The sequence below is a fragment of the Pipistrellus hanaki genome (assembly GCF_964339955.1).
Source record: "Pipistrellus hanaki genome assembly, contig: scaffold_39, whole genome shotgun sequence".
In the NCBI taxonomy this organism is placed as follows: Eukaryota; Metazoa; Chordata; class Mammalia; order Chiroptera; family Vespertilionidae; genus Pipistrellus; species Pipistrellus hanaki.
The window spans coordinates 403353-430443 of record NW_028182294.1 but is presented as its reverse complement, the minus strand read 5'-3'; the positions used below and the strand labels follow the sequence as shown (position 1 = coordinate 430443).

Sequence of the window (27091 nt, the reverse complement as noted above, 5' to 3'; positions counted from 1 at the left end):
CTCTGGGATTGGATACGTGACATGATGGACAGGTGCTTCTTTACACAGCAGGCTACAAGACAGCGGAGCCGACAGCTGATGAAGATCAAGATAACATTAACAAGAGGAAGCTTCCCGGCTATTTGTTGTGCCCTGAGGGGTGGGGGCGGAGAGGGAAGTTCCAGTTTACCCAGAAGTCTCCCAGTTACTACCTCAGAGGCAGAAAGGCCGATGGGCTCAGGGAAGATCGGAGTGGATCTTTGTCGGGGGAATACCGGCCCGGGACCTGACTCCCACCATAACCTGTCTGAGTTAAACATGGAATTTTCAGACCATCCTCGGTGGTTATTTCAGGGCTTTGAGTTGGCACAACCGCCAGGCAGGCCTCCCTGGAGCCAGTCCGGCCGGCTGTGGGCTCGGGACTGTCAGCCAGAGACGCTCTGAAACGGAATCGGTCCCCTTTGCCAGACTCATGCCCAGGGTCGGGGAGTCCGAGCCCGCCTCCTCCGGGCAGCTCCTATGGGGGTGGGGGGAGCTAGCACCCTCACCCTGTACCTAGTCAGTGTCCTAATGCACATCCCTGTTAGCCTAGAGCAGTGTTTCCCAACCTTCTCTCATGATGAGAATCACCTGGTGGAGTTGTTAAAACACAGATTCCTGAATCCCAACTAAGAAGTGCTAAACTAGAATTTTTGAGAACATATAGGTAAAATTGCATACCTAACTTAGTGCTCTGTATATAACATCTGTCTTAGAGCACTAGTTAAGTATACAATTTTACCTATATGTTCCCAAAAATTCTAGTTTAGCACTTCTTAGTTGGGATTCAGGAATCTGTGTTTTAACAACTCCACCAGGTGATTCTCATCATGAGAGAAGGTTGGGAAACACTGGCCTAGAGTCTCTGCCCCTTCCTTAATGACCTGGTCCTACAAGGCCATTTACCTAATGAAATATAGTGGCAACCTCACTTTGGTAAAAACTGCTGTTTGAGCTTTAACCCTGCTAAGTCTGGCTCCGGCATCTGATTAAAACACTGGGTACTTACCTCAGCTTCCAGGTGGAGGCCGGAGGCTAAGGCAGTTTTCCCTTGCCTGGGACCAGGCCCACAGGAGATTGATTCCCACTGACTCGGTAGCTTCAGGGATAGACACTGTAGATAGCCTTTAGAGACTACCCGCTGAGCGCTGCGTCTGTGTTACCGCTATCGCAAGATAGGGCCCCATTCCAATGCCCAGCACCAGGGACTGGGCTGCCCCGTCTTTAGAATGTAGTCTTTAGGATTTAGAATTTAGAGCAAAGGGAAATTCCTGTGGTTTGAACCTTTAAAAGGGACTGCCTACCCCTTGTAAGGTTTGAGGCGCAGGAAACTGACCACCCAGGAGTTTTAAAGTAAAGTTTATTCCCCAGTGATGAGCGGGACTCATTACGGAGGTAGAGAAATCAGAATTGAAGGAGTCGGGAGGGGGGAATAGACCCAGCTGGGCTGCCGCCTGGACATGGAGGATCAGCAGCACGTGGCTGGTCTGGGGGTCTTTAGAATGCATGAATCCCAAGGTTTATTTACCAGAGTCTGGTGGTTTCCAGAAGCCTAGGCAGGTCACCTGGAGATCCGCGCCGACAGACACACACACTGGACAGGAACACGTGGCTGCAGCGTCTCGGTCAGGAACGAGGCCTCAGAGGTTCGGCTCACAGGCAGAGTGACAGCTTCGCTCAGGCAGAGTCTCAGGCAGTATTTCGAACAGGGAGAAGAGTGGGAGAACACGTCGGGTGGAGGAGCCCTTCGTGGTCTCTGCCCAGTGCCGCTAGTCCCTTCTTTTATGGCCATTTCTGGGTTAATTCCTTCTGGGCGTCTCTTAATTCCTTCTGGGTGCAGCCAATAGATCTTCAGTGTGCCCAATCGGGCGCTCTCCAGGTACCTTTTGCCTCAGTTTCCAACTTTCCAGATAAGCACTTGTTAGGCCGTTCACACAGTTAGGTGATCGTTGGGCTAGGTTCCCGTGTCCAAGGGCTGGGGGTGGGCATGGGAGGCCTGGAGGTCCCCTCCTCACGGGGGCCTTTCTGATAAGGGGCGTCAGCCTCGGGGCCCCCCAGACAGCAGGCCCTCTGCTTCTGACAGGTCCGCCCCAAGCCCAGTCCTGCCGGGCCCTTTGGTCCCGCGTGGCACACCCACCGCGTGGGCTCTGCGTGCGGCGGGTCCAGCATGCTCACCTCTGCGGGCCTGGGCGGGGCCTCGGGGAAAGAGGAAACAGAGGGGGCGGGAGGCCGGGAGGCCAGGACACAGGCCTCATTGGAGAGAAGAGCACCCCTGCCGGCTCCTGAGAGAGAGAGGGAGAGAGAGAGAGAGAGAGAGAGAGAGAGAGAGAGAGAGAGAGAGAGAGAGGGAGGGAGGGAGGGAGGGAGGGAGGGAGAGAGATAGAGGGAGGGAGGGAGGGAGGGAGAGAGAGAGAGAGGGAGGGAGGGAGGGAGGGAGGGAGGGAGGGAGGGAGGGAGAGGGAGGGAGGGAGGGAGGGAGGGAGAGAGGGAGGGAGGGAGGGAGGGAGGGCCGGGGTACAGGCACCTTTAGGGGAGGAGAGAGAGGGGACGGGCTTGGGGCACTCAGCAGCGCTGATCGGTGGGTCCTGAAGGCCTGTGATGAGGGGCCCAGGGGCTCAGAATGGGGGCTCCGGGCGTCTGGCAGGTGCTGATGGTGGTTCAGAGCTCAGGGATGTCCGGCGCAGGCGGAGTTTACCTCCGTCCGTCAGCTGGAGGAAGGGAGGACCTGTCACTCGGTCTGCGGGCTCCGCGTCCCGCTAAGCGGGCAGCAGCATTGTGACTGCAGCTGCGGTCCCCGAAGGGAGGGGGCTATTTTCTCACCGCAGCCGCCCTGCCCCGGCCCGCCCGCCCCGCTGTCCCTCGCCTCTGCCTGCGGCAGGCCGACCAGGGTCACACAGACCCCCTCCGCCCCAGGGAAAGCCTCCATCCCGCAGCCGCACCGAGGGCACAGGCGCAGACTGGGGTGTCTGTGTGTGTGTGTGTGTGTGTGTGTGTGTGTTCCCACGCCCACACCCACGGACGGAGGAGGAGGAGGGCTGCCGTCGGGCGCGGGCGGGCAGGCCGGCGCCAGGAGCACGGGGAAGAGTGGCACTTTCTCTCCAGGAAAGAGGAAGCTCGGAGGAGGGCGGTCAACCACAGAGCCTGCTGCGGCCGCCCGCCCTGACCCTGACCCTGACCCTCCCCTCCGCGTCCTGACCACCCGGCGGGAGGGCTCCCTCTGTTGGCAGCTTGGACACCCCACCCGGCGGGGCTGGCTCGGTGCTTGGGTGTCAACCTTTGAACCAAGAGGTCCCCGGTTGGCCTGCCGGCCAGGGGCACGTGCCCAGTTGCAGGCCTGATACCCAGTAGGGGGCGTGCCGGAGGCAGCTGAACCAGGACGCTCTCCCATCATTGATGCTTCCATGCCTCTCCCCCCGCCCCCGTCTCTGACATCAATATAAAAAAGAAATTAAAATTGGAGACTTTGTTTTTTGATCAATTCCGTTCTCTGAAAGCATCTGCAGACCTTCCGATTTCTGTGGCCTCGGACCTCCCAGGGGCCGAGTCGCACCGCAGGGGAGGCACAAGGACCAGAGGTGCCCCGGCCAGGTTCCAGAGCCAGGGATGCAGAGCTGTTGTAAAAAATAAAGAAATGTTTAAAAATGCTTAAAGAACATTAGAAATGTTTTAAAATGTCTGCGTTATCTTTCCTTGAAACTTAAAGTGTGATATTAAAGTCACATTCCCTGCCCAGACCAGTTTGGCTCAGTGCATAGAGCGTCGGCCTGCGGACTGGAAGGTCCCAGGTTCGATTCCGGTCAGGGGCGCGTACCTTGGTTGCGGGCACATCCCCAGTGGGGGGTGTGCAGGAGGCAGCTGGGCGATGTTTCTCCCTCATCAATGTTTCTGACTCTCTGTCCCTCTCCCTTCCTCTCTGTGAAAAACCAATAAAATATATTTAAAATAAATGAAAACCCACTCTCCCCAGAGAACAGGACGTGGCCGTGGAGATCAGCACCACTCCGCCGGCCCCTGTGTGTCTGGGGTTATCGTGCGCGCATGGGGTACGTCACCGGGAGCCGAGCTGCTGCGGCCGCACAGCTCCCGTTCGCACCGCCGGCTCAGGAGGCTGCCTGTCCAGAGGCTGCAGAGGCCGACCCTTTGTCCGTCTGACATCCTGCCACCCCACACTCCTCTCCCTGCCAGACGACAGAGAACGGCTAACAACCCGATCGATCAATTGACTGTCGATCAAGACACGACCCAGCTCTCGGGTGAGGACGCCGGCCCTGCATCCGGGCCGGACCAGCTCAGCGGCCGGACCCAGGGCAGCACCGGGGATCCCGCAGCCAGGGACGCAGCCAGGGACGCGTGTGGGCGATAGCGTGTGGTGTGACCTGCAGCCGCGCGCGTTGCGTGTGGTGGAATCCCTAAGCAGTGAACAGAATCATTAAAGCTTCTGGCCCCTCTGGTCCTACGCCTGCCGCGTGGTCCTGCTGGGATAGCTCATTGCTTGTGGCCCCCCCCCCCCAGGCGGGCTCCCGCAGAACCTGCTGGGCGGTGGCTGCTGCCCTCCCCGTGCTCTGCCCCGGGCTGGGCAGTGCTCCCAGGACCAGGCCCGGCCCCTCTTCTCTGCGGCGGCCCCACCACTTCCTGGGCTTGTTTTCTTGTTTCGGTTCCTCCTCCTGCAGGTGTGGGCGCACCCTGAGGCCTGGAGAGACCCTGGTCACCCTCCCCTCCGAGCCACACGCTCACCCTGAGCCCAAACCCGCTGCGAAACGCCGTCTGGAACGTGCTCTCGGTGCTGCTAACTCCGCCGAGCATCTGAGGAGAGGCTGAGGGCCCGGCCCGGCAGGAGCGGAGTGTGGTCCTCCTGGGGATCTGTTTGGGGAAGTCCCCCCAGCGCTCAGCGTGGCCGCCCCCCCCCCCCTCGCCCACCCCGGCTCCACACCAGCAGCTCCGCTTCCTCTTTCCTTCCTGCGGATGGCGCCTTCCGTTCTCCAGTGCTTCCTCCTCTCCGCGTTCCTCCTCGTTCCAGGCACACTCCCGCTCCGTTCTACACCCGGGACCGCCCGGGACCACCGGTGACCTCCCATGTGACCACCCAGGTGACCTCTCACATGACCTCCCATGTGACCGCCCAGGTGACCTCCCATGTGACCTCCTGGCCCCTGGGGCTGACGTGCGCACAGGCCTCTCCCTTCGGTGGGTCCGTGCTGCTCCTGACCCGCTCGTCATTGGTGATGGAGGCCGCCCTCGGTCACGGAGGCGCGCCAGGCCCTGTTCTGGGCTGGACGTGCTCAGAGGTAACCCGCCCGCCCCTGGGCAGTGCTGGCATCGCCGCATTTCAGAGCAGGAAACGGACGCCCGGCCAGCGTTGACCTATGAACCAGATCACAGCTCAATTCCCGGTCAGGGCCCAGGCCGGTGTGTGGGCTCCACCCCCACCAGGGGGCGTGCAGGAGGCAGCAGATCCAGGATTCTCCCTCACCATTGACGTTTCTCTCCCTCTCTCGCTCTCTCTCCCTCTCCCTCCCGCCCTCCCGCCCTGAAATCAGTGAAAACATTTGCTGAGAGGCGTCCGGAGCTCCTGCGTGGTGTCCCGGACGTGACTGACTGGGGACGGAGTCCGCGGGCGTCTCCATGGAAAGTGACCGACTCCGGGCCCGGCCAGCAGCCCCCACGTAGGCGGCCGAGCCGACCTGGTGACGTGAGGGACCGGAGGAGGCACGCCGAGGCCAAAGTGGAGAGGAATTATGGATCCACTCGAGGCCGGAGCACGGAACTCTGGACGGGCGTGGGGGTCCCTCAGCGTGGCCTGCGCCCTCTCACGGTCCGGGAGCCTCAGGGGGTGTCCGCTGCCCCTCAGAGCTGCCACGGAGGCGGGAGAGGCTCTGCCCGCGGCTGCATCACAGCCCTGAGCCCGGCCTCCGCTGTGGGAGCGCACTCACCGCCAGGGCAGCTTCTGCACTGAGCATCTGCCCCCTGGTGGTCAGCGCGCCTCATAGCGGCCAGTCCTTCTGCCTGTCAGTGGATTTGCATATCAGCCTTTTATTACACAGGATCAGGTCACCGGGACCAGATGGGCTGGGCCCGCAAATGGCTCCAGACCCCAGGGATGGGGAGCCCAAAGTTTTAAATGGCTCCTGGCTCGGCCTAGCAGGGTGGCTCAGTGGATAGAGCGTTGGCCCGCAGACTGAAGGGTCCTGGGTTCAACTCTGGTCAAGGGCACGTGCCTGGGTGGTGAGCTCCATCTCCAGCAGGGGGCATGCAGGAGGCAGCTGATCCATGATTCTCTCTCATCACTGATGTTTCTCTCTCTTTCTCTCTCCTTTCCTCTCTGGCATCAATAAAAATATTTATCAATAAAAATAACAATAAAGGGCTCCAGGCGGCTCTGTCAGGAGCTGTCTGGGGGCCGGATCCAGGGGGGGTGTCTGGTCTCACAAGAGGAATGCAGTGTGAGCCACAGGGAACGTGGGTGTGAAAGGATGGAGAGGCCAGCTCCCTCCCAGTGAGGGGGAGGGAGGATGTGGATCCGCTCAGACCTGGTGCCGGGAACACGGGGCCTCCCAGGCCGGGCCCCTCCCAGGCCGGGTCCCTCCCAGGCCGGGCCCCTCCCAGGCGGGGTCCCTCCCAGGCGGGGTCCCTCCCAGGCCGGGCCCCTCCCAGGCCGGGCCCCTCCCAGGCGGGGTCCCTCCCAGGCCGGGCCCCTCCCAGGCCGGGCCCCTCCCAGGCGGGGTCCCTCCCAGGCCGGGCCCCTCCCAGGCGGGGTCCCTCCCAGGCCGGGCCCCTCCCAGGCGGGGTCCCTCCCAGGCGGGGTCCCTCCCAGGCGGGGTCCCTCCCAGGCGGGGTCCCTCCCAGGCCGGGTCCCTCCCAGGCGGGGTCCCTCCCAGGCCGGGTCCCTCCCAGGCGGGGTCCCTCCCAGGCGGGGTCCCTCCCAGGCGGGGTCCCTCCCAGGCCGGGCCCCTCCCAGGCCGGGCCCCTCCCAGGCCGGGCCCCTCCCAGGCGGGGCCCCTCCCAGGCGGGGTCCCTCCCAGGCCGGGCCCCTCCCAGGCCGGGCCCCTCCCAGGCCGGGTCCCTCCAAGGCCGGGCCCCTCCCAGGCCGGGCCCCTCCCAGGCCGGGCCCCTCCCAGGCGGGGTCCCTCCCAGGCCGGGCCCCTCCCAGGAGACTCTGTGGCTCTGACCCCGGAGGCTGCGGCCGCACAGGCGGAGGGGAGGCCGGGCAGAGGGGAGGCCGGGCGGAGGGGAGGCCGGGCGGAGGGGAGGCCGGGCGGAGGGGAGGCCGGGCGGAGGGGAGGCCGGGCGGAGGGGAGGCCGGGCAGAGGGTGACGGCCCCTCCCCTCCTCTCCCTCGGGGCACAGCCACGGACCCTGAGGACCAGAGCACCAGCCTTTCCGGTCCCGGAAGCCTGAGCGCCGCTCCTCCCCTTTCCCTCGGACCTGGCTGCGGGCCGGCCACCGCCCAGGCCGCCGTCCGGGCAGGTCCCGGTGAGTCAGGCCCAGCCCAGCCGCCCGAACCGGCCGCCCCGCGGGTCACGTGGCGCCTCCGTCGGCCCAGCCCTGGCTGCCCAGCAACGTCCGTCCCGCCTTCGCGGCTGTTCTCCTTCCGGTCCTGGGCGATTTATTTATTTGTTTTAATTTTACTGATTTTCACGGAGAGGAAGGGAGAGGGATAGAGAGCCGGAAACCGATGAGAGGGAGACATCGATCAGCCGCCTCCTGCAACCCTCCCACTGGGGATGTGCCCGCAACCAAGGTACATGCCCTTGACAGGTTAGGGCTGGTCCTGGACTTTTTAAACTTGAACTTAAGAATGTTAGTCCATCCCTGACTGGATCGCTCAGTGGACAGAGCACTGGCTGCAGACTGAAGGGTCCCAGGTTCGATTCTGCTCAAGGGCATGTATCTTGGTTGCAGGCACATCCCCAGTGGGGGGTGTGCAGGAGGCAGCCGATCGATGTTTCTCTCTCATCGATGTTTCTAACTCTCTCTCCCTCTCCCTTCCTCTCTGTAAAAAATCAATAAAATAATAAAAAAAAGAATTCGAGTCCAGTTTCTTTGGTCTGGGCTCCCGGTGGGAAGGGCCCTCTGGTGCAGACAGTGTCTGGCTGCCGGTGGCGGCGGACGGACAGGCTCAGTGTCAGGTGCACAGGCCGGTGAGCGGTGGAGCTCGCCGGGCGCTCACGCTGAGGACCTTCTGTCCATCTGACGGCGTCCGAGTGGGGCAGGGTCCCAGCTGCACCCCGAGCCGGCCTGGCACCGGGCCACTCTGTAAGGGCCGTTCCGCCTCTGAGCCCCCCCAGCCCCCGGCCGTTTGTCGTGTTATTTTGTGTTTAGATCCCATGGGAGGGGCCCTCGGCGGCTTTCTCTGTCTGACTCCCTCACCCCCCAGGTACCCCGCCCCGCACCCCCGCCTCCCCACGGGCCCGCCCCTCCTCGCCCCAGTCCCAGGCCGGGCGGCCGCACCACTGCCCCCCTCCCCGGGGCGCGGGGCCTCGGCATCCTGGCCGCTGTGAGCGAGGCTGTGTGTGCGGGACCCGCCTTGTCCAGCGGGGCCCCAGCCAGCGGGGCCGGCCCGCAGTGTCTCCCGGAAAGCCCTGGATGGCGGGCCTCTGTCTGCGGTGAGCACCGCCGGCTCTTCCTCTCCCTCCCAGCCCACCGTCTCCGGCGCCCAGAGAGCGCGGGGGGCGCGGCCCTTTCTCCATGGCTGTCACTGGGCCTGGTTGTGGGTTCGATCCACAGGAGGGGGTCGTGCAGGAGGCAGCTGGTCCCTGATTCTCTCTCCTCATTGATGTTCCCCCCCTCCCCCACTCCTCCCCCTCCCTCTCCCTCCCCCCTTCTCCCTCTCCCTCTCCCTCTGGAATCAATAAAAGTTGTTTGTGCCGGCACCGGTTTGGCTCAGTGGTAGAGCGTCGGTCTGCGGACTGAAAGGTCCTGGGTTCGATTCTGGTCAAAGGCATGTACCTTGGTTGCGGGCACATCCCCCCCATTAGGGGGTGTGCAAGAGGCAGCTGGTCGATGATTCTCTCTCATTGACGTTTCTAACTCTCTATCCCTCTCTCTTCCTCTCTGTGAAAAATCAATAAAAATATATTTATAAAAAAAAATAAAAAAATAAAATAAAAGTTGTTTGTGTTTTCAGGGTCTGGAAGGGGCAGGAGGTCTGGCCTGGGAGTGTCCTGGCTCCTCTCCAGCTGGCCCTGGACCGGGATCCCCCACCCCTACCCCCACCCCCTCCCCACCTCCAAGCCCCCCACCCCATTCCCACCCCCATCCCCACTCCACTCCCACCCGCACCCCCGAACCCCCCACTCCACCCCCAGCCCCATTCCCACCCCCCTCCCCCACCCCATTCCCACTGCGGGGCGGTCTGGATTGGCCTCCTGGTCCCCAGAACCCGGGTGGGCGGGGCGGCCTGGGGCTCCAGAGCGCGTCCCCCAGCGGGTGGGGGGACAGGAGGGGGCACAGGAGGGGAGAGGCCGGGCCCCCATTCGCCTGCCCACAGCGGGGCCACCGCCTTCCTCCGCCCTGGTCCCTGGTCCGAGGGGCCGCAGGCCGGGCCTGGGAGCTGAGCCTCCGCCCAGCGGCCCCCCATCGCCCCGGGGCCGGGCGGGCCGAGGTGCGGGCGGGGCTCGGAGGCCCCCCAAGGCTCAGCCTGAGGGCGCCTCTGGCCCCCCCCCCCCCGTCCTGCTGGGGCCCCCCCTCTGCGGGTCCCCCGCCTCCGGGTCCGCTGAGCCCCCCCCTCCCGGCCCCTTCCCCCCGCCCCGCGCACGTGACTTCGGGGAAACAGAACCTTCTCCCCCAGAGGGGGGCCTGGGAGGGGACCCCGCGCCCCGCCCCGTGCGCCCCGCCCCCCTTTCCCGTCCGCTCCCCCAGGCCCTGCGCCCCGCCCCCAATTTCCGTCCGACCCCGCCCACAGCCCGGGGGTCCGCTCTGCCCCGGCCCTGCGCCCGCCCCCCCCCCCCCCGGGCCCCCTTTCTGCGGCGGGGGGGTGGGTGGTAAGGGGTGGGGGGTGGTAGGGGGTGGGGGTGAGCATGGGGATGGGGGTTGGGGGTCCTGGTACCCTCTGCCGCCCCCTGGCGGCGCCGGGAAAGGGGTGGCCTCCTCCGGACACAGCGCACTGGCTGCCCCGCCCCCAGTCTCCCTGGCCCCCCGCCCGGCAGCGCCCCCACCCGGGTGCCGGCGGTGCGGGCCCTGCAGCCTCGCGCGGTCCCACGTCGCCCTCTGGTGGCCGCCCGGCGCACTGCGGGGCGGCTGTGGGCGGCGGGAGGGTGAGGGGGCCCAGAGGAGCGGGACCGGATGCCGGCGAACCCCCAACCCCAGGGCAGCGGAAGGAGCCAGGGACCCCCAAGCTGAGCAGCGGCCGCAGCCCTGTGACCGGCCCCGAGCCCGGGCCTGGGGGACAGGCGGGGTCAGGTCGGTGCTCAGCATAGACTAATGACAGTCTGATCACCCCAAACGGCCAGCCTTAGAGCCCTTCAAAAGGAGGGTCCCCAGTCCGCTGTCCCCCCTGAGCACGTGTACCCCCCCAGTTCTCTACCCCCGCCCCCTGCCCCCCTAAACTCCAAGGACCCAGGAGGCTTGCCCCGGGCAGCAGCAGCGGTTGGTCCCCACACCTGGGGCAGGCAGGGGCAGCACGGGGTCTCCTCTGGAGGGCTAAGGGGGCGGCCCCAGGGGTGCCCGAGGGCTGCGGTCTCCTGACTGACTGGGCACCAGGGCAGCGGCCCTGACCTCTGACCTCAGCCGGGGCGGTTTTGCTGATCTGGCCTGGAGGTGAACTGTAACTGAGGCCCAGATGTTATCTTAGGGGCAGTGAGTGGTCTGGGGAACCCCATCCCAGTTCACCCAGGTCTGTCCCCTCCCCGTCCAGGCCGGGGGCACGGAGCTCACAGCTCGACCCCCCGCTCCTCCAGGCGGGCTGGGGCCGGGTCTCCCTTCTCGCCTGGGGGCAGGCGGCCAAGCTGGGTCCCCCGAGGCCCAGCACAGGCCCCTGGAAGACAGGCGCCTCGCACCACCCCGCCCGGCCCGAGGAGTCAGAAACCACACACAGTGTGACCTGGAAAGTTTACTATAAAGAATTCGCTACCTACTCGGGCAGTGCCGCTGAGTTTCAAGAATACCCAGGGTGAGAGGGGGTGTCTCCTGAGAGGGGGAGGCCCCGCGTGGTGGGCGCCTGCAATGGGCTGTCTGAGCCAGTTCCGGGCGAGCGGGCGCCGTGGGCATCGGGCACCGGGCGCCTCGGCTGGACTGGACCTCACGTCGGGTCTTTGCACTGGCCTGGCTCCGCGTCACGCCCCTGGCGGGCGGGAGCCACCGGGGACCAAGGCGCCCTGGGCCGGAGCCCCTCCTCAGGGTGACCCCGTCAGCGTCGCGTTGGCTGCACGAGATGCAGAGCAGCAGCCACGGCCGGGGCAGGCGACGGGCGGCTGGTGCGAAGCAGGGACACGGCCCGGGCGGGCCCTCCCCGTAACCGGCAGGAGCCGCCCGTCCCCGCCAAGGCCCTCGCAGGGAGGCCTCAGCGGGAGCGGCGCGGTCACCTCCGCCCTCGGACTGGCACGGAGGACGGCGGGCCGCGTGCACTGGACCCCACGTTCCCGTGACCCTGTGTCCCGGCCGAGCCAGCGCCGGCAGTGCAGACGGACAGGGCTCCGGCCGGAGGAGGGAGTCACCACATCGGGCTCCGAGGCCGCGGGCGGGCCGAGGAGACCCCGGGCAGCAGGCGGCGGGGCAGGCGGCCGCGGTGGGTGGTCCGGGCTTAGAACACCCCGGGCAGCAGGTGGCGGGGCACGGCGGCCGCGGTGGGTGGTCCGGGCTTAGAACACCCCGGGCAGCAGGCGGTGGGGCACGGCGGCCGCGGTGGGCGGCCCGGGAGGCCTAGAAGACGCCGGGCAGCAGGCGGTAGGGCACCGCGGCCGTGTACCGCGCCCAGTCCCCGCCGTACTTGCTGGCGCAGCGGTGCTCGTCCCGCAGGCAGCGGTGGGTGAGCAGCACGGCCATGTAGAGGGCGTAGAAGTAGGGCAGCAGGTGGCCGCCGCCACAGGCCAGGCAGTAGGCCAGGCTGCCCAGCAGGTCGCCCGTGTAGTTGAAGTGGCGGGCCAGGCCCCAGAAGCCGGAGGCCAGCAGCTTGCTGTGGTGCCGCTGCCCGTCGGCCGAGGTGTACACGCAGGCGATGGCGCGGGGCTTGCGGCCCCAGATGCGGCAGCGGCCGTCCGTGCGGCGGAACAGGTCCTTCTGGTGGTTGGCCACGCGGAACACGTAGTAGCCCAGCAGGCCCAGCAGCAGCACGCCCGCCGCATGCGGGGCCGCCAGCTGCACCGGGTGGTACACCAGGTACAGGCCCTGCGGGGCAGGCGGGCACGGTCAGGGGCAGGGCAGGGGCAGGCGGGCATGGTCAGGGGGAGGGCAGGGGCAGGCGGGCTAAGGGGCAGGAAGGGGCAGGCGGGCACGGTCAGGGGGCAGGGCAGGGGCAGGCGGGCATGGTCAGGGGCAGGGCAGGGGCAGGCGGGCATGGTCAGGGGGAGGGCAGGGGCAGGCAGGCATGGTCAGGGGGAGGGCAGGGGCAGGCGGGCTAAGGGGCAGGAAGGGGCAGGCGGGCACGGTCAGGGGGCAGGGCAGGGGCAGGCGGGCATGGTCAGGGGGAGGGCAGGGGCAGGCGGGCACGGTCAGGGGGAGGGCAGGGGCAGGCGGGCATGGTCAGGGGGAGGGCAGGAGCAGGCGGGCTAAGGGGCAGGAAGGGGCAGGCGGGCACGGTCAGGGGGCAGGGCAGGGGCAGGAGGGCTAAGGGGCAGGTGGGCACGGTCAGGGGGAGGGCAGGGGCAGGCGGGCTAAGGGGCAGGAAGGGGCAGGTGTGCACGGTCAGGGGGCAGGGCAGGGGCAGGAGGGCTAAGGGGCAGGAAGGGGCAGGGATCGGGCATTCCCTGGAGCTTGTTGGCATCATGTGTAAACTGTCTTCCATCAGTGCGCACACACGCGTCTCTCCCTCTCTCTCTCACACAAACACACACACACTCACACACACACACACTCTCTCACACACACACTCACACACACTCACACACACACACACTCTCTCACACACACACTCACACACACACTCACACACACACAGATACACTCACACACACTCACACACTCTCTCACACACACACACACTCTCACTCTCACACAGACACACTCACTCTCACACACACACACACAAACACTCACACACACACACACTCTCACACAGACACTCTCTCACACACACACACACTCACTGTCACACACAGACACACACTCTCTCACACACTCACTCACTCTCACACACACACACTCACTCACTCTCACACACACACACACACAAACACTCACACACACACACACTCTCACACAGACACTCTCTCACACACACACACACTCACTGTCACACACAGACACACACTCTCTCACACACTCACACACTCTCACTCACTCACACACACACACTCACTCTCTCACACACACACACACACACACTCACACACACACTCACACTCACACGCGTGCGCGGCCTCCGGACGGCGGTGGGTGTCTGTGGGGCTCTGCCCGCGCTGCCCCGCTGCCCCCTCCCTCCGCGCTCACCTGCAGCGTGTACAGGTAGGGCAGCCACACACAGTCGCCCCAGCCCAGGTACCAGCCGAAGTGGTCGTGGCAGATGTCGATGGTCTTCAGGTACCAGGCCTCGTTCCAGAAGAAGTCCAGCACGTAGATGGCCTGCGGACAGAGCGGCCGTGACTCCTGACCCATGGGGGTGGGGGTGGGGGTGAGGGCGGCGGGGCGGAGAGCCCCCAGAACCACCCGCGGAGGTGAGGGGCACCGGGCGCGCTGGGCTCTGCCGGGTGCCGCTGGGCTGTCCCGGCACTGCCCCGGCCTGGGACCTGAGCTTGGGGGGAGTCTTGTCCTCGGGGGAGAGTGCGGACTCTGAGAGGACAAGCAGGGGACTGCACTCTGGGAGGCACGGCCAGGCCGTGGGGCCTGCTCAGAGGGGGCGGCTCAGGGGGCGGTTCGGGGCCCCAGGGAGGAGGGCACATCACTGCCCCCGGGTGAGCTCAGCGTAAGCCCTGCCGCGGTCCCCGCAGCCCCACCGTGGACGTCACGTGGCCAGACGGCGGGTGACGCTGGGCCCATGGGGTGGAGACCTATGTCCATGTGCACAGATGGGACAGAGGCCCACACACGCTCCACATACCACCCTGAGGGGTCACTGACACCCATGGGGATGACCTGGGGGGGCACGTGGGAACCGCTGGAGGCCACGAATGTGACGTGGCCAGGACCACCCACGGGTCCAGAGCTGTCAGAGCGCACTGGAGCCAGGAGCGGGCGTCCCGAGCACGTGGCCCGGGCGGCGCCAGCGGAGCCGGCGGAGCCCGCTCGCCGCCGCACCCACGCACACGCGGAGCGGGCTCCCGCCCCCGGGGCGCAGGCGGCCTACCTGCAGCACGTTGACCAGGAGCATAGAGTTGGTCACGTGGCCGTGCAGCTCCCGCTGCTTGGCGGCGAAGGACAGGTTGATGAGGGTCCAGGCCACGATGCCTGGGCGCCCGTTGAAGAAGAGCTTGAAGTCGAACCACTTGCCCAGGCGGGGGTTGAACTCGACGCCCATCATGTAGTTGTAGAAGAAGTTGCCCGTGAACTTGCTGGAAACGAGAGGACGCTGTCAGGCCAGGACCCGGGCACACGCGCTCAGCCCGCCGTGGTGCTGCGGGCGGGGGTCCGGGCGGCGGCGGGCACGGCCACGGAGCACGTGCCGCAGGCGCCCTTCCCACTCCCCGCTCCCCCAGCCGTCCCCGCCGCCGAGCCCGGAGCCGCAGGCAGCTCCAGGCGGCCCCCGGGGCCGGGGACGCGGGACAGGCGCCGGCTCAGGGTTCCTGGGCTGCAGCCAGCGTCCCGCCTCCTCCCAGGCCCTGAGGCCAGCACCGGGGAGAGGGAGACGCTCAGGTGGACTGGAGCTGTGGCCCGTCCATGGCCACGCGGGCTTCAGGTGCGGAGACCTGCAGTGAAGACACCCACCCCGAGCCGGTGCAGGCTCCGGCCACGCATCCCCTCGCCGACCAGCTTCCTAACCGACAGCTGCCCTGGTCACCTGGCCCCGCGGGCCTGTCCAGGGCAACCAGGGACTGACTGCCCAGACCGGCGGGCGGCGACCGTGAGGCACACGCACCTCACCGTGCACACGGGGCGGCTGTGCCGAGCGGAGCAGACACCGCGTCCTGCCATTGCCCTCGGGTAGGGGCACAGGAAATGTGCCGAGCCTGCGGCAGGGCCCTGACCACAGGAGCTGCTGCACCGGCGGACACTGCCCTGGGCTCCGCCGGCGGCCGTCGCCCCAGAGCCAAGGAGGAAACACTGGGTTTTGTTTGGGCCCAGGCTAAAGCGTAAGCACCCCCCACCCCCAGCAAGAATCCTATTCCGGCCTGAAGCCCTGCTGCCTACCTGTCTACAGAGACCCCGACAGACATCTGCTGTGAAGGAGCGGAGGGAAGAGGGCCAAGGGAAGAAGGAAGGATGGAAATGGAGGGGGGCTGGGTGCATGGTGGATGAGGAAGAAAAGGATGGATGCTGATGGACAGATGGATGGAGGGATGGATGGATGGATAATGGATGGATGGGTGGAGAGATGGGCAGATAGATGATGGATGGGTGGAGAGATGGATGGAGAGATGGGTGGATGGATGAGGGATGGAGATGATGGAAGGAGAGACGGATGGAGAGATGGGAGGACGGATGGTGGATGCATGGAGCCATGGATGGATGGATAGAGAGACGGATGGAGAGATGGGTGGGTGGAGAGATAGGTAGAAGGAGAGATGGATGGATGGTGGAGAGATGGGTGGATGGATGATGGATAGATGGATGGCTGATGGATGGAGAGATGGATGGCTGATGGATGGAGAGATGGATGGATGGTGGAGAGATGGGTGGATGGATGGGTAGATGGAAACTATCCAACCCCAGGCTTCCCTGGGAAAGGAAGGGCTCTCGGTGGGAAGCTGCTCTCCTGAACCCGCTGGAATGACAAGTCTCCTCACACCACTGCTCCGGCCACACCGACGTTCCGGAGAAAGAGGCAGAGCGCTGTCCTCGCCTGCGGACAGAGCCGCCTTCCCCCTGCCTGCTCCCGGGACCAGCGGCCAGAGGCAGGCCTGGCCCTTCCCCCCCTCCTGCGGGCAGAAGCCCGGACATGTAGGAAGGAAGCTCCCCCTTCAAGGACTCGAACCCCGGCTCCACAGCCCGTTCCGGGATCGGACAAGGCCACGCGGCACGCGCGCCCGTGGGCGCGGCCAGCTGCGCGGGGCGGGCGGGCGGGCGTACCAGTCGCGGGCGTTGGTGGGGAACAGGTAGCCCTTGACCATGGCGAAGGTGGACACGGCGTAGCCCAGGATGTTGGCGCACCACAGCAGCGGGATCCAGTTGTCGAAGATGATGGTGGGCGGGAACCAGGACAGATAGCAGGCGTTGGCGAGCCAGAGCAGGTGGGTGATGATCCAGGCCTGCAGGCCGTTGATCTCGTACTTGTTGATGGTCCCTGCGGGCGAGACCGGGCCTCAGAGCACGCCCCGCATGACCGCAGCCGGCTTCGCGGGAACAAAGGCTGAAGCGTCATCTTATATAGAAACTGCTGTGTGACACGCTGACCCTGCTGCCTGGCTGCTGAAGGTCGTGCTTGCTTAAATAGGAAGGAGAGTAAGACTGCTCCCACTCAGAGGCCATTAACCTTCCCCGGAGGAAGTTGTCAGTGCTGGCGCCGGGCCGGGCCTTTGGCTGAGGTCTCAAGGCCACAGCACACAGGGCTCTTTAGGAACTGCAAAGGGGCCGGAAACAGCCCGTACTGGGAGACAAAGAAAGTAAAAGCACATAAACAGGGAGAACTCCTCCGTGGTGGGGCCGGAACGTGAGAGACATTTTCCTTTGGGCCCGGACATGATGATAATAATGATAATGATAATAATAATAACAACAACAACAACAATAATAAATGTAACTCCATCTCTCTGAGCGTGGCGTGGCTCCTCTCTGCTTCCGTCACGAAGGCCACGGACGCTGGTTTCTCCTTTTGCTCCAAAGGTGGCCTCACACCTGGCCGGGCGGCTCAGTGCTTGAGTGTCGACCTGTGAGCCAGGTCAGGGTTTGGTTCCCAATCAGGGCACAGGCCTGGGTTGTGGGCTCGATGCCCAGTGGGGGGTGTGCAGGAGGCAGCGGACCAATGACTCTCTCTCAGCACTGATGTTTCTCTCCCTCTCCCTCTCCCTTCTGCTCTGAAGTCGATAAAAGAAAAGATATTTGTGTGTTTTAAAGTGACGGCGTCCCTGACGCAGTCACCAGTGTTTGCAGCCTTGGCTCCTCGGCCACATCGCCCGGCCACAGTGATGCCAGGAGCCGCCGGCCGGCCAGGACAGCCACGGGGCGGGCCCTCGTCGGTCAGTCACAGCCAGCGGCTGAGTGACCGGCCTGGGCTGCGGTATCGGGCTGGGCGGAGAAGCCTGTGGGGATGTCTGTGGGACTCGGGGAATGGCCCTCCCTCTGGACCCAGTGGGACCCACTGCCGGGCCCCTGGCTTCCTGGAGACCCTGGGGAACAAACGGACAGCCAGCCTCCCCCACACCCACCCACATCCCTCTGCCCGACACCTGTGGGCACACGGTGCTCCGGGCTAGGAGAGGCTCCATCAGCCCGGACTGGCACAGCCACGGGCGGCGGCCACGCAGGTCCCGCCACTGAAGGTGACCTTTGGCCTCCAGCCCGGGACACCCGCTGCTCTTGGTGCTGGGGACGCCGGAGCACCTGCCGCTGTGAGAGGCCTTTGTGGGGGACGGGGACGGACGCGCTGAGCCGGCGTTACCTGCGGGAGTCACGGCGCCCTCCTGGACGCCGCCCACATAGCCGGGCAGGACCTTGTGGCACAGGTCAGGCAGCGCCACGTACAGGAGCACCTGCGGGAGAGTCCGCTGAGTGGCTGGGCTCTGCTGGCCGAGCGGCGGATGTGGGGCCCCACGGGCTGAGGTCCCCACCGGGCGGGGCGGATACTCCTCCCTGGTCCGCTCCCAGCCGCCCAGTGGCCCTCCCCAGCCTCGGGCGGCTCCCACGGTGGGTGGGCGCGTGGGGCACCCTCTGTGCGGGGAGGCGGCCGGCTACCCCTGGGCCCTGGGCACCCCGGCAGAGGGCGCCGCCGGCACGCAGCACACCCGCCCCGCCATGCCCCCGCCCCGCGGAGGCCCACCTGGAAGGAGACCCACAGGGCGTAGATCTGCGCGGCCTCCCTGGTCAGGCCCGGTGTCTTGGCCCAGATGTCAGAGAGGCGCACGCGGCCGGCGGCCAGGTCCCACACGGGCGCGGAGAGCGAGCAGGCGTACTGGTCGCACGCCATGATGAAGAAGTACACGATGAAGGGTGCGAACAGCAGCAGGAACAGGACGCTGGCCAGCGAGAACCAGTCCACCTCCCTGCGGGGGCGAGAGGGGCCGGTCAGGGGCCGTCCCCGCCCTCCGGCCACGCTCCGTGCCACGCCAGCCGGCACTCCGAGAGGCGGCCCTCAACGTGCACTCCGGCCATGCAGGGGGCTCAGGGCGCCACGCGGGCCCAGGTCCGGACGCAGCGAGGTGGTGCGGGCTGTGGGGGACGCACAGTCACCCCAACGCCCAGGACAGCCAGCCGGTGAGTGCATCTCCACCTCCACTGTCCACCCGGCCTCGCTTACAGCCGCCCCCCCCGCCCCCCTGGCCTCCACGGGAGACACTGCGATGGCCCAGGACAGGCCCAGCCAGCCCCTCCCACCCCCGCGCTGCCCCCGGCAGGGTCACGCCGGCATCCTTACCAAGCTCGGCCCCACTGCCCCTGGGCCGCCGCCCCGTTGCCGGCAGCACTGGAGTGGGGGGCGCTGGGCCGGAATCTGGCCGCCATGGGTCCTGAGGAGAGAGACACTGCTCAGAGGGTCCCAAAGGCAGACCTCGCCCTGCTGCCAGGACCGGGGCCCGGGGGCTGCCCCCTTCCTGTCTCTCCTCCGTGTCCTGAGTCCCCCAGGGAGGCGGCCAGCCCAGCTCAGACGCTCCTGGGACCTGCGCCCCCCGCCCCCGGCCCCCGCCCGCCTCTCCTCCGACAGACAGCAGAGCCCCCTCTTGCCGAGGAACGGAGCCTGTGCCACCGGCTCCTGCCCGCTGCCCGCTGCCCCCCCAGCCGCAGGCCCCGGGTCCCCACCCACGTGGGAGCGAGAAGGGCCGCGGAGGGAGGAGGGAGCCGTGAACGTGGGGTGTCCGAGCGCAGAAAGCGGCTGCACGGAGGCAGCTCCTCTCGGGAAGCAGCGGATGGGCGTGGGCAGACCCCGCAGCGAGGGGAGCGCTCGGCGCGGGCGGGGAGGGCGCCTCCCGCGGGCGGGGCGGGTGCAGAGCTCACGCCCAGTCACCTGGGCCCACACAGCGAACGGGCAACACGCGTGTCACATGGTGATCGCGGGCGGCTGCCGGGGGCGGACTCAGGCAGAGCCGGCCCGGGGGCGGACGCACCTGCTGTCCTCACGGCGGGGAGGGCGCTGCGTCCACGCTCCGGGCGCTCACGTCAGGGGGCCACGCTCCGGGCGCTCACGTCAGGGGGCCACGCTCCGGGCGCTCACGGCCTCTGTCACGGGGCCACGCTCCGGGCGCTCACGTCAGGGGGCCACGCTCCGGGCGCTCACGTCAGGGGGCCACGCTCCGGGCGCTCACGTCAGGGGGCCACGCTCCGGGCGCTCACGTCAGGGGGCCACGCTCCGGGCGCTCACGTCAGGGGGCCACGCTCCGGGCGCCCACGGCCTCTGTCACGGGGCCACGCAGCCCGGCGCTCCTTCCGGCAGAGCCCGCCAGCAGTCCTGCCGGGACAAAGGTGCGGAGGACACTCAGGAGCTGACCCCCGGGACCCAGGGCGACGCAGTCAGGGCCACGCTGGAACCGTGCGGGCACACGCTCGCTCGCTCGGGGCCCCTCATCGCAGCGGCTCTGCCGGCACACGCAGGGCCCAGACAGCAGGTACTAACAGCGGGGGTGTGGATGGAGGCCCTCCCGTGGCAGACACAGCCCTGGCCAGTGAGGCTCCGTGGGGAGAGCACCGGCTCTCGGAGGGAAGGGTCCCAGGTTTGATTCCGGGTCAGGAGCCTGTATCTCGGGGGCAGACTGAAGCCGTGGCCCGGGTCCCGGCCGGGCGGGCCAACCAACAGCGTCTCTCACATCGATGTTCCTCTCCATCTCTCCCCGTCTGCACGCCCGCTGACCCATGCCCCTCCTGTGTGTCCAGGCACATGCCCACGCACACGCGGTTCTGCGGTCAGAGCTGAAGCGAAGGGAGGGTGTGTGAACCCCGCCTGGCCATGGAGTGGCGCCACGGGAACCGAGGGGCTGGCACCCCCCGGCGCCCCCACAGCTCCCTCAATGGGAATCTGAGCTCCAGAAACAGCTGAAGGAGCCGTGGTCCTGAGCATCTGGGGTGACGCGGTGACACGGCTGAGGGTCAATGTCTGGTTGCCGCCCGGCCCACGTGGCTCAGGGCTGAGCATCGACCGAGGAACCAGGAGGTCAGGGTTCGAGTCCCGATCGGGGCACATCCCAGATTGCGGGCTCCATCCCCAGTGAGGGGCGTGCAGGAGGCAGCCGGTCCATGATTCTCTCTCATCATCAATGTTTCTCTCTCTCCTCCCTCCCTCCCTCCCTTCCTCTCTGACATCAATAAAAATGTTTAAAAAGAAAATGCTTTTGATTGCTGATCCGTTGTTTCAGACACATCCATCCTTTACTAAATGTTTACGTCGTCAGGCCCATGGCAGCTTTCGGGGCGTCTGAGGCGTAGGAATGCGGGGCCGCCCCACAGACCCACGGCCAGGGGCAGGGGCGGTGACTGCCCAGGGGCCCAGGGGTCACGGGCAAGGCTGGACCCGCTCCTGCTGCCGCTCCGCCCACCAGGGTTCCGGTGTGTGACCGGAGCGCCTTCTCACACTCGTCACGGAAATGAGGTCGGGGTGCTGAGCCCCCCCCCCACCCAGTTCCCCTAAGAGCATGACCACAGGGCTACCTGGTGCCAACACCGCCCCCCTGGGGACCATGCCAGCACGGCACCCATGCCACCGCGGGGGTCACGCGGGCCCGGGAGGCTCGGCAAGCTCTGGTTCCCACTGGCCCTGAGGGGGTGCGCCCACAGCCCCCTCCGTGTTTGGTTACCCCTCAGCGCAGTGGCTTACACAGTCTTACCGCCCCTCACTGTTTCTGTGGGTCGGGAATTGGGGAGAACCTGGCCAGGCAGCCATGCCTGGGGTGTCCCGGGGCGGCTGCCATTCAGAGGGTCCCCCAGGGGTTAGTGGGGGGGGGGGGTCCCCCACAGCACAGTGGCCTTGGGGCCGGGGGCGGTTGGGGACCGGCGAGGCTCCCGCACGCGGGACAGAAGCTGCCTTTCCTGACCACCCCGCCCCGAACACGCCGCCCCTCGGGGAGGCGGGAGCGTCAGAGGGACACGAGCTGTGTCTCCGAGCACCTGCCCCGCCGCCACCGTGGCCGCCCCAGGCCCGCCCAGGCCTGGGCAGCTGGCACCACCAGCCCATTTCCCAGGCAGACAGGTCATTCTCGCTAAAGGGGCGCAGCTGGAACCGGGAGCCCCACCCGCCAGGCCCGGCCCCGCCCCGATCTCGGCCATCCCCGCGGCCATCGGGCAGCGGGCGGTCTGCTCCGGGGACGCCCGCGGAAGGCGTGGCACAGACTGAACAGCGGCAGCTGCGCACCGGACTTCGGACGGCACCAGCGACCAGACCCAGGACCCCGAGCAGGGCAGCTGCTCGGGAGGCCAGGCAGGCCCCCCACACACACCCGCCCCCGGAGGTCCAGGCCACGCACAGGGGGCAGCGACCCTGCGGGGGTGAGAGCCACAGCGGGTGAGCTGTGCACACGGGACACGCGGGCGGCGGTGGCACGCCCTCGCTGAGATCAGGTGTGCCATCGGTGAGATCAGGTGTGGGCGGGCACGCCCATCCACCGGCACCCGGCCGAGGACAGGCCGCCATGAGAGACGATTTAAAAAGCCAGGGACCAAACCCCTAAACTGGCCACAGGGGGTTCTCCCTCTGTGCCTGGTCTTCTGGCAGAAACGCACTCCTTCTCTAAACAGTGTCCGCGTCACTGCCACTCTGCCCGCGTTCCCAGTATTTCTTCCCGTGTCCTGCCGTACTCACCGGGCGTACCTGCACTGTACAACCTCGTTTGTCAACACTCTGCTCTGAAGCTGAGGAGCTACAAGCACTTGTCTCCCAACTATGGTTTACTGTTTAGTGCTCTCTTCAGGGAAGTCCAGTGAGCTGTTAGAATTCCGAGTGAAAGGGTGTTTTTTTAAGACAGCTCTCGGAATTCTAAGAGGCAGAACCCCGGGACCGTGTGTGTGTGGCTCTAGCTGTGGGTCCCCTGTCCCCACCGGACGGTGAGTGGGCTGTGGGGTGATGGGGTTCACCTGAAGCCGCCTACACCCCGCCCCGCCCTGCGCAGGCTGTGTGGCCGCCCCCGGGGCCCCCACACGCCTTCCCAGGCCTCCTTGCCCGCCGCCCCAGGCGTGCGGCCCCTCTGAGCCGGCACCGGGGAGCTCTGGCCCGGCTGACCCTGGCAGGGTGGGGTCCTGGACTGGGGTCCCAGCCGGCCCTCTGGGCGGCCTCTGGAGATGGGCGTGTGCCGAGGGGGAAGGAAAGGCAGCTCAGGCTCGGCTCCGAGAAGCCGGACCCTCCGCGCTCAGGATCACACAGGTTAAATGTCGGACACGCCGGCCGCGCCCAGGCCAGCACAGCCCACGCCGGGATGCGTGAACTCCGGCCTGCCTTCTCCCACGCGGTGTCCCGAGCTCTTGCCCAACACACACCCACACGCCTCCTCCTTCCCACACCCCGTTCCCACCCAAAGCCTGGGCTTCTCCCCTCGGCCCTGCCCGGGCACGGCCACCAGCCACCAGCCACCCACGTTCACTCTACAATACGGTGGCCAGACGTCCTGCTTTTTCACAATCTGTCCTGAGGCTAAAAAATCGGGACTTTTTTAAAACACCGCAGGACAAATTGTTAAAAACCGGGACTGTCCCACCGAAGCAGGACGTCTGGTCACCTTCCTCTACAAACCTGCCCCCCCCCCCGCCCCCAATCAGGGGAGAGGGCTGTCAGGAGTCCACGGGATGGCTGGGTTCCGCCTGCACACCCAGCGGGCTTCCCCGGGGCAAAGTGTCTGCAGGCGGAGACTCCATCCTCCCCGACCGGCCCTGCCGCCTCCTGCGCCCTCAGAGGCCCGGCCTGCCCGGCCGAGCTCCCGGCTCCCGCAGCCGGACAGCCAGCCCCCGCCGGGGGCTGAGGCACCCACAGCCCTCGGCAGGTGCCTGGCGCCGGGACAGCCCGGGCAGCGACAGGCCACACGCTGCCCTGGACGGAAACGCCCCCCATCGCCTGCGCCCTCCTCTCGGGGCCTCTGGTCAGAAACCTTCCCGGACCCGCGGGACCCTCCCCCAGTCACCGATCGGGAGAGGCCGCTGTCCTGGGGCCGGGAAGGGAGAGAGGGCCCCACTGACCCTTCCAGGGAGTGGGGAGCGCCTCCCCGGCCTCCAGCAGCTCCTCCGCGATCTCCCCGTCAGAACCGGCCCCGGGGGCGCCCCCCAACGCCCGGGGACACTGCGTCCCGTCGGGCGTCCGCGGTGAGCCAGCCCCGCCCCCAGTCCCGGCCTCCCCGCCCCTGGCCGCCGCGACCCCCGCCCTGCGCGCGGCTCCGGAGCCCGGGCCCCGGCCTCACCTGCGAGCACCGCCCCCGCCCCGGCCCCTCCGCCCCGGCCCCTCCGCCCCGGCCCCTCCGCCCCGGCCCCTCCGCCCTGCGCGCGGCTCCGGAGCGCGGGCCCGGCCTCACCTGCGCGCACCCCCAGCCCCGCACGCGCGGCCGCTCACCTGCGCCCTGTGATCCGCCACCTCCGCGGCGCGCGCAATCCGAGCCGGCCGGAGCCCCGCCCCCGCGCTCACGTGGTGCGGCGGACGGCCAATCGGAGGCGGTTCCTGCGGGCCGAGCTCCCCGGCGCCTCACGATTGGCCGCTGGGCCTCGCCCCGCCCCCTGGGCTGACGCCTGGCCACCGCACGCGCCAATCCGCGGGGATCCGGGCGCGAGATTGACGGCCGGGGGGCCGCCCCGGGGCCGCCCTGCGGGCGAAGGGCGGGAAGCCGGCACGGGGGCGGGGTAAGCCCGGGTGATCGCGGGCCGCTGCGGGCCCCGCGCCTCCGTCCCCTCTGCCAGGAGCCTCGGAGCAGGGCAGACAGAGCGTGCGGGGGCCGGTGCCGGTGCCGGGGCGCACACCGGATTAAGGCGACCAGACGTCCCGCTTTTGGCGGGACTGTCCCGATTTTTAACAATGAAAGTCACACCGAAGCCGGTGTGGCTCAGTGGATAGAGTGTCTGCCTGCCTACTGAAGGGTCCCAGGTTCGATTCTGGTCAAGGGCAATGTACCTTGGTGGCGGGCACATCCTCAGTGGGGGGTGTGCAGGAGGCAGCTGGTCGATGATTCTCTCTCATTGATGTTTCTAACTCTGTCCCTCTCTCTCTGAAAAAATCAATAAAATATATATTTTTTAAAAACAATTAAAATCGGGACTTTTTAAAAACGCTGCGGGACATATTGTTAAAAATCGGGCGCAGGCAGTAACCGGTAGACAAGCCGGTGCGCTGGAGTCAGGTGCGCGGAGGGTGGGCGAGGCCGCAGGCGGGCCCAGGTGTGTGGGGAGCGGAGTGGGGTTTGGGGCTGGCAGGCCGGGCTCTCTGCCGGGGGGAGGCCATCGCAGGGCGGTTCCCGGGAGGTGGCCGGACCTGGACCTTAGGGTGTTGGTCACCCGGTGCAGAGATGGGGGGTGGGGGGAGGAAGCCACATGGCTGGGCACGGGAGAAGCCGAGTGGCCAGGCACGGCCCTCGGCCGTGGCCAAACGCATGGGAAGCTGGGATGGACAGAGAGCCCCTCAGAGCCGCCCCACTGGGCAGGGAGGGCCCGACCCTGCGCTCAGGCCTCCACCGTCACCGGACACCCATCGGTCCCGGGAGATGGGGCATCCTGGCCAGGGCGTGACCTTGAGCTAGGCCGCTGTGCAACGGGGCCCTGGAGAGGGTGGGCAGCTGCAGGCCCGCAGGACCCCGCTTCCCACATCGGGGTGCCGGGGCATCTGCGTGGCACCTCTGTGCTCCTCACAGAGACCCTGGTTTTTCTGCAATTTTTTTATTTAGAAAAATATCAAACCAGCCAGCCAGTTGAACATACACTGAAGGGGCGCCCCTCCACGGAGATTCTGCAGATTCATCGTTCCCCTCCCGCTGTGTGTGACCCCCACCCCCCCAGGGGAATCAGCGGCCGGCGAAACTCCCTCCTAAACCCCAGCACCGCGTCCTACAAACCAAGGCGTTCTCCTTCCTGGCTGGAAGTTACCACCTGGCACCGCCGGCACCCAGTGTCCTGTCCGTGTTCCGTGCCCCCTGTGCCGGCTCCGTGCCTTATAGCTTTTCTAAAACCCCAGGATCCTGCCCGGACCCACAGGTGCACTTCCTGCCACGGCTCCTGAGCCTTCCTGAGCCTGGAGCGGGGCCCAGGCTGCTAACTTGCGTGTTGCATCTCTCCGGGCCTCCGTGCCAGGCCGGTTCAAAGAGCCGCGGCCGCGTTGGCTGCTGGCCGGCGTGGGCTTGGCTGCTCTCCTCGCCGGGCACTTGGGCTGCGCCCTTCGGGGTGGGATCCGGTGGGGCCTGCGGCTGTCCTGTCCCCGTGTCCCAGCCGGAGGGCACGGGCCGCCTTGTCCGCTGGCCGAGGGGCAGGGGGCTGCGTGGACCGGGAGCTTTGCCTCCATGCTTCCTCGCGTGGTTAATAAGTAACCTATGCAGTGACACTTTGAGACCGGGTCCACCTTTCACCCGGCCACCCAGCAGCTAACCGCGGCTCTTGCCAGCTACTGAGTCACAGAGTCTCTTTCCCCTAGCCAAGGCCACTTAGGAGCAAATAACGTACACGCCAGACGGAGCGCGTCAAACTCCAAGGCTGACACGGGCCAGATAAACAAGGTTAGAGCGGAAGTGGCCGCAAAAGACAAAAGCTTCAATTTTCATTGAAATGTGGGTTCATTTCGATAGAGACATGCTGAAGACAAAGGGCTGAAATAAATGAGTCATCGTTAGCACAGAATAATAGAACATTTTATTTTACTTTTTAAAAAAATGTATTTTATTGATATTTCACAGAGATGAGGAAGGGAGAGAGATAGAGAGCTAGAAACTTCGATGAGAGAGAAACATCAACCAGCTGCCTCTTGCACACTCCCTACCAGGGATGTGCCCGCAATCAATGCACATGCCCTTAACTGGAATCGAACCTGGGACCTTTCAGTCCGCAGACCGACGCTCCACCACTGAGCCAAACCGGCCTCGGCTTATTTTACTTATTTTTTATTTTTATTTTTAAAATATATTTTATTTTACTTATTTGAAAAGCATATATATATATATATATATATATATATATATATATATATATATTTACAGGGAGGAAGGGAGAGGGATAGAGAGCCAGAAACATCGATGAGAGAGAAATATCCATCAGCTGCCTCCTGCACATCCCCCACTGGGGATGTGCCCACAACCAAGGTACATGCCCTTGACCAGAATTGAACCTGGGACCCTTCAGTCCGCAGGCCGACGCTCTACCCACTGAGCCAAAGCGGTTTCCACATAATAGCACATTTTAATAAAAGTCAATATTTTTTCTTGAACATTCACTTACCAGACGCTGAATAACTGCACACATTAATAAGCGTAATGCAAATAAACATATTTTTCTCGTTCTCCGAAAGGGAAATATTTCCTGTTGCTCACACCAAACAAGTCAGTCCTACACTAATGATGTGGCCACCGGCTGCTAAATATTCTCTCTTCGTTATTACTGGAGAGAAATGGTGTGCCTGCGCATAAGGCGTGTAAGGGAAATGAATGCAACACGTTCGTAACCATCAGTCGTTAGCGAGCATTGTAGTTTGTTATTAGTAATTATGTGTAACAGGATATTGTAAACAGTAAGTTACAAAATTTTTA

General features: G+C 65.7%; 1 protein-coding gene across 1 annotated transcript; it reads right to left on the bottom strand.

Moving 5' to 3' along the window:
• Positions 1 to 11049: 11049 nt before the first annotated feature.
• Positions 11050 to 18982, bottom strand: DHCR7 (7-dehydrocholesterol reductase). The gene is made up of 7 exons (XM_084907082.1): positions 18832 to 18982; positions 18238 to 18460; positions 17860 to 17950; positions 16332 to 16545; positions 14452 to 14656; positions 13599 to 13730; positions 11050 to 12338 (listed from the first exon to the last, which is right to left on the bottom strand). The coding sequence occupies exons 1-7, from the start codon at positions 18915 to 18917 to the stop codon at positions 11874 to 11876; spliced, it is 1416 nt and encodes a 471-aa protein (XP_084763208.1). The 5' UTR covers positions 18918 to 18982; the 3' UTR covers positions 11050 to 11873.
• Positions 18983 to 27091: the final 8109 nt, after the last annotated feature.

Excerpts from the sequence above, each read along its gene's own strand:
- DHCR7 (XM_084907082.1), bottom strand. The coding sequence starts at position 18,917 with ATGGCGGCCAGATTCCGGCCCAGCGCCCCCCACTCCAGTGCTGCCGGC. Across the intron at positions 14,657-16,331 it reads CCCACCAACGCCCGCGACTG|CAAGTTCACGGGCAACTTCT; the intron begins GTACGCCCGCCC and ends TCTCGTTTCCAG. Across the intron at positions 12,339-13,598 it reads CCTACCTGTACACGCTGCAG|GGCCTGTACCTGGTGTACCA; the intron begins GTGAGCGCGGAG and ends CCTGCCCCGCAG.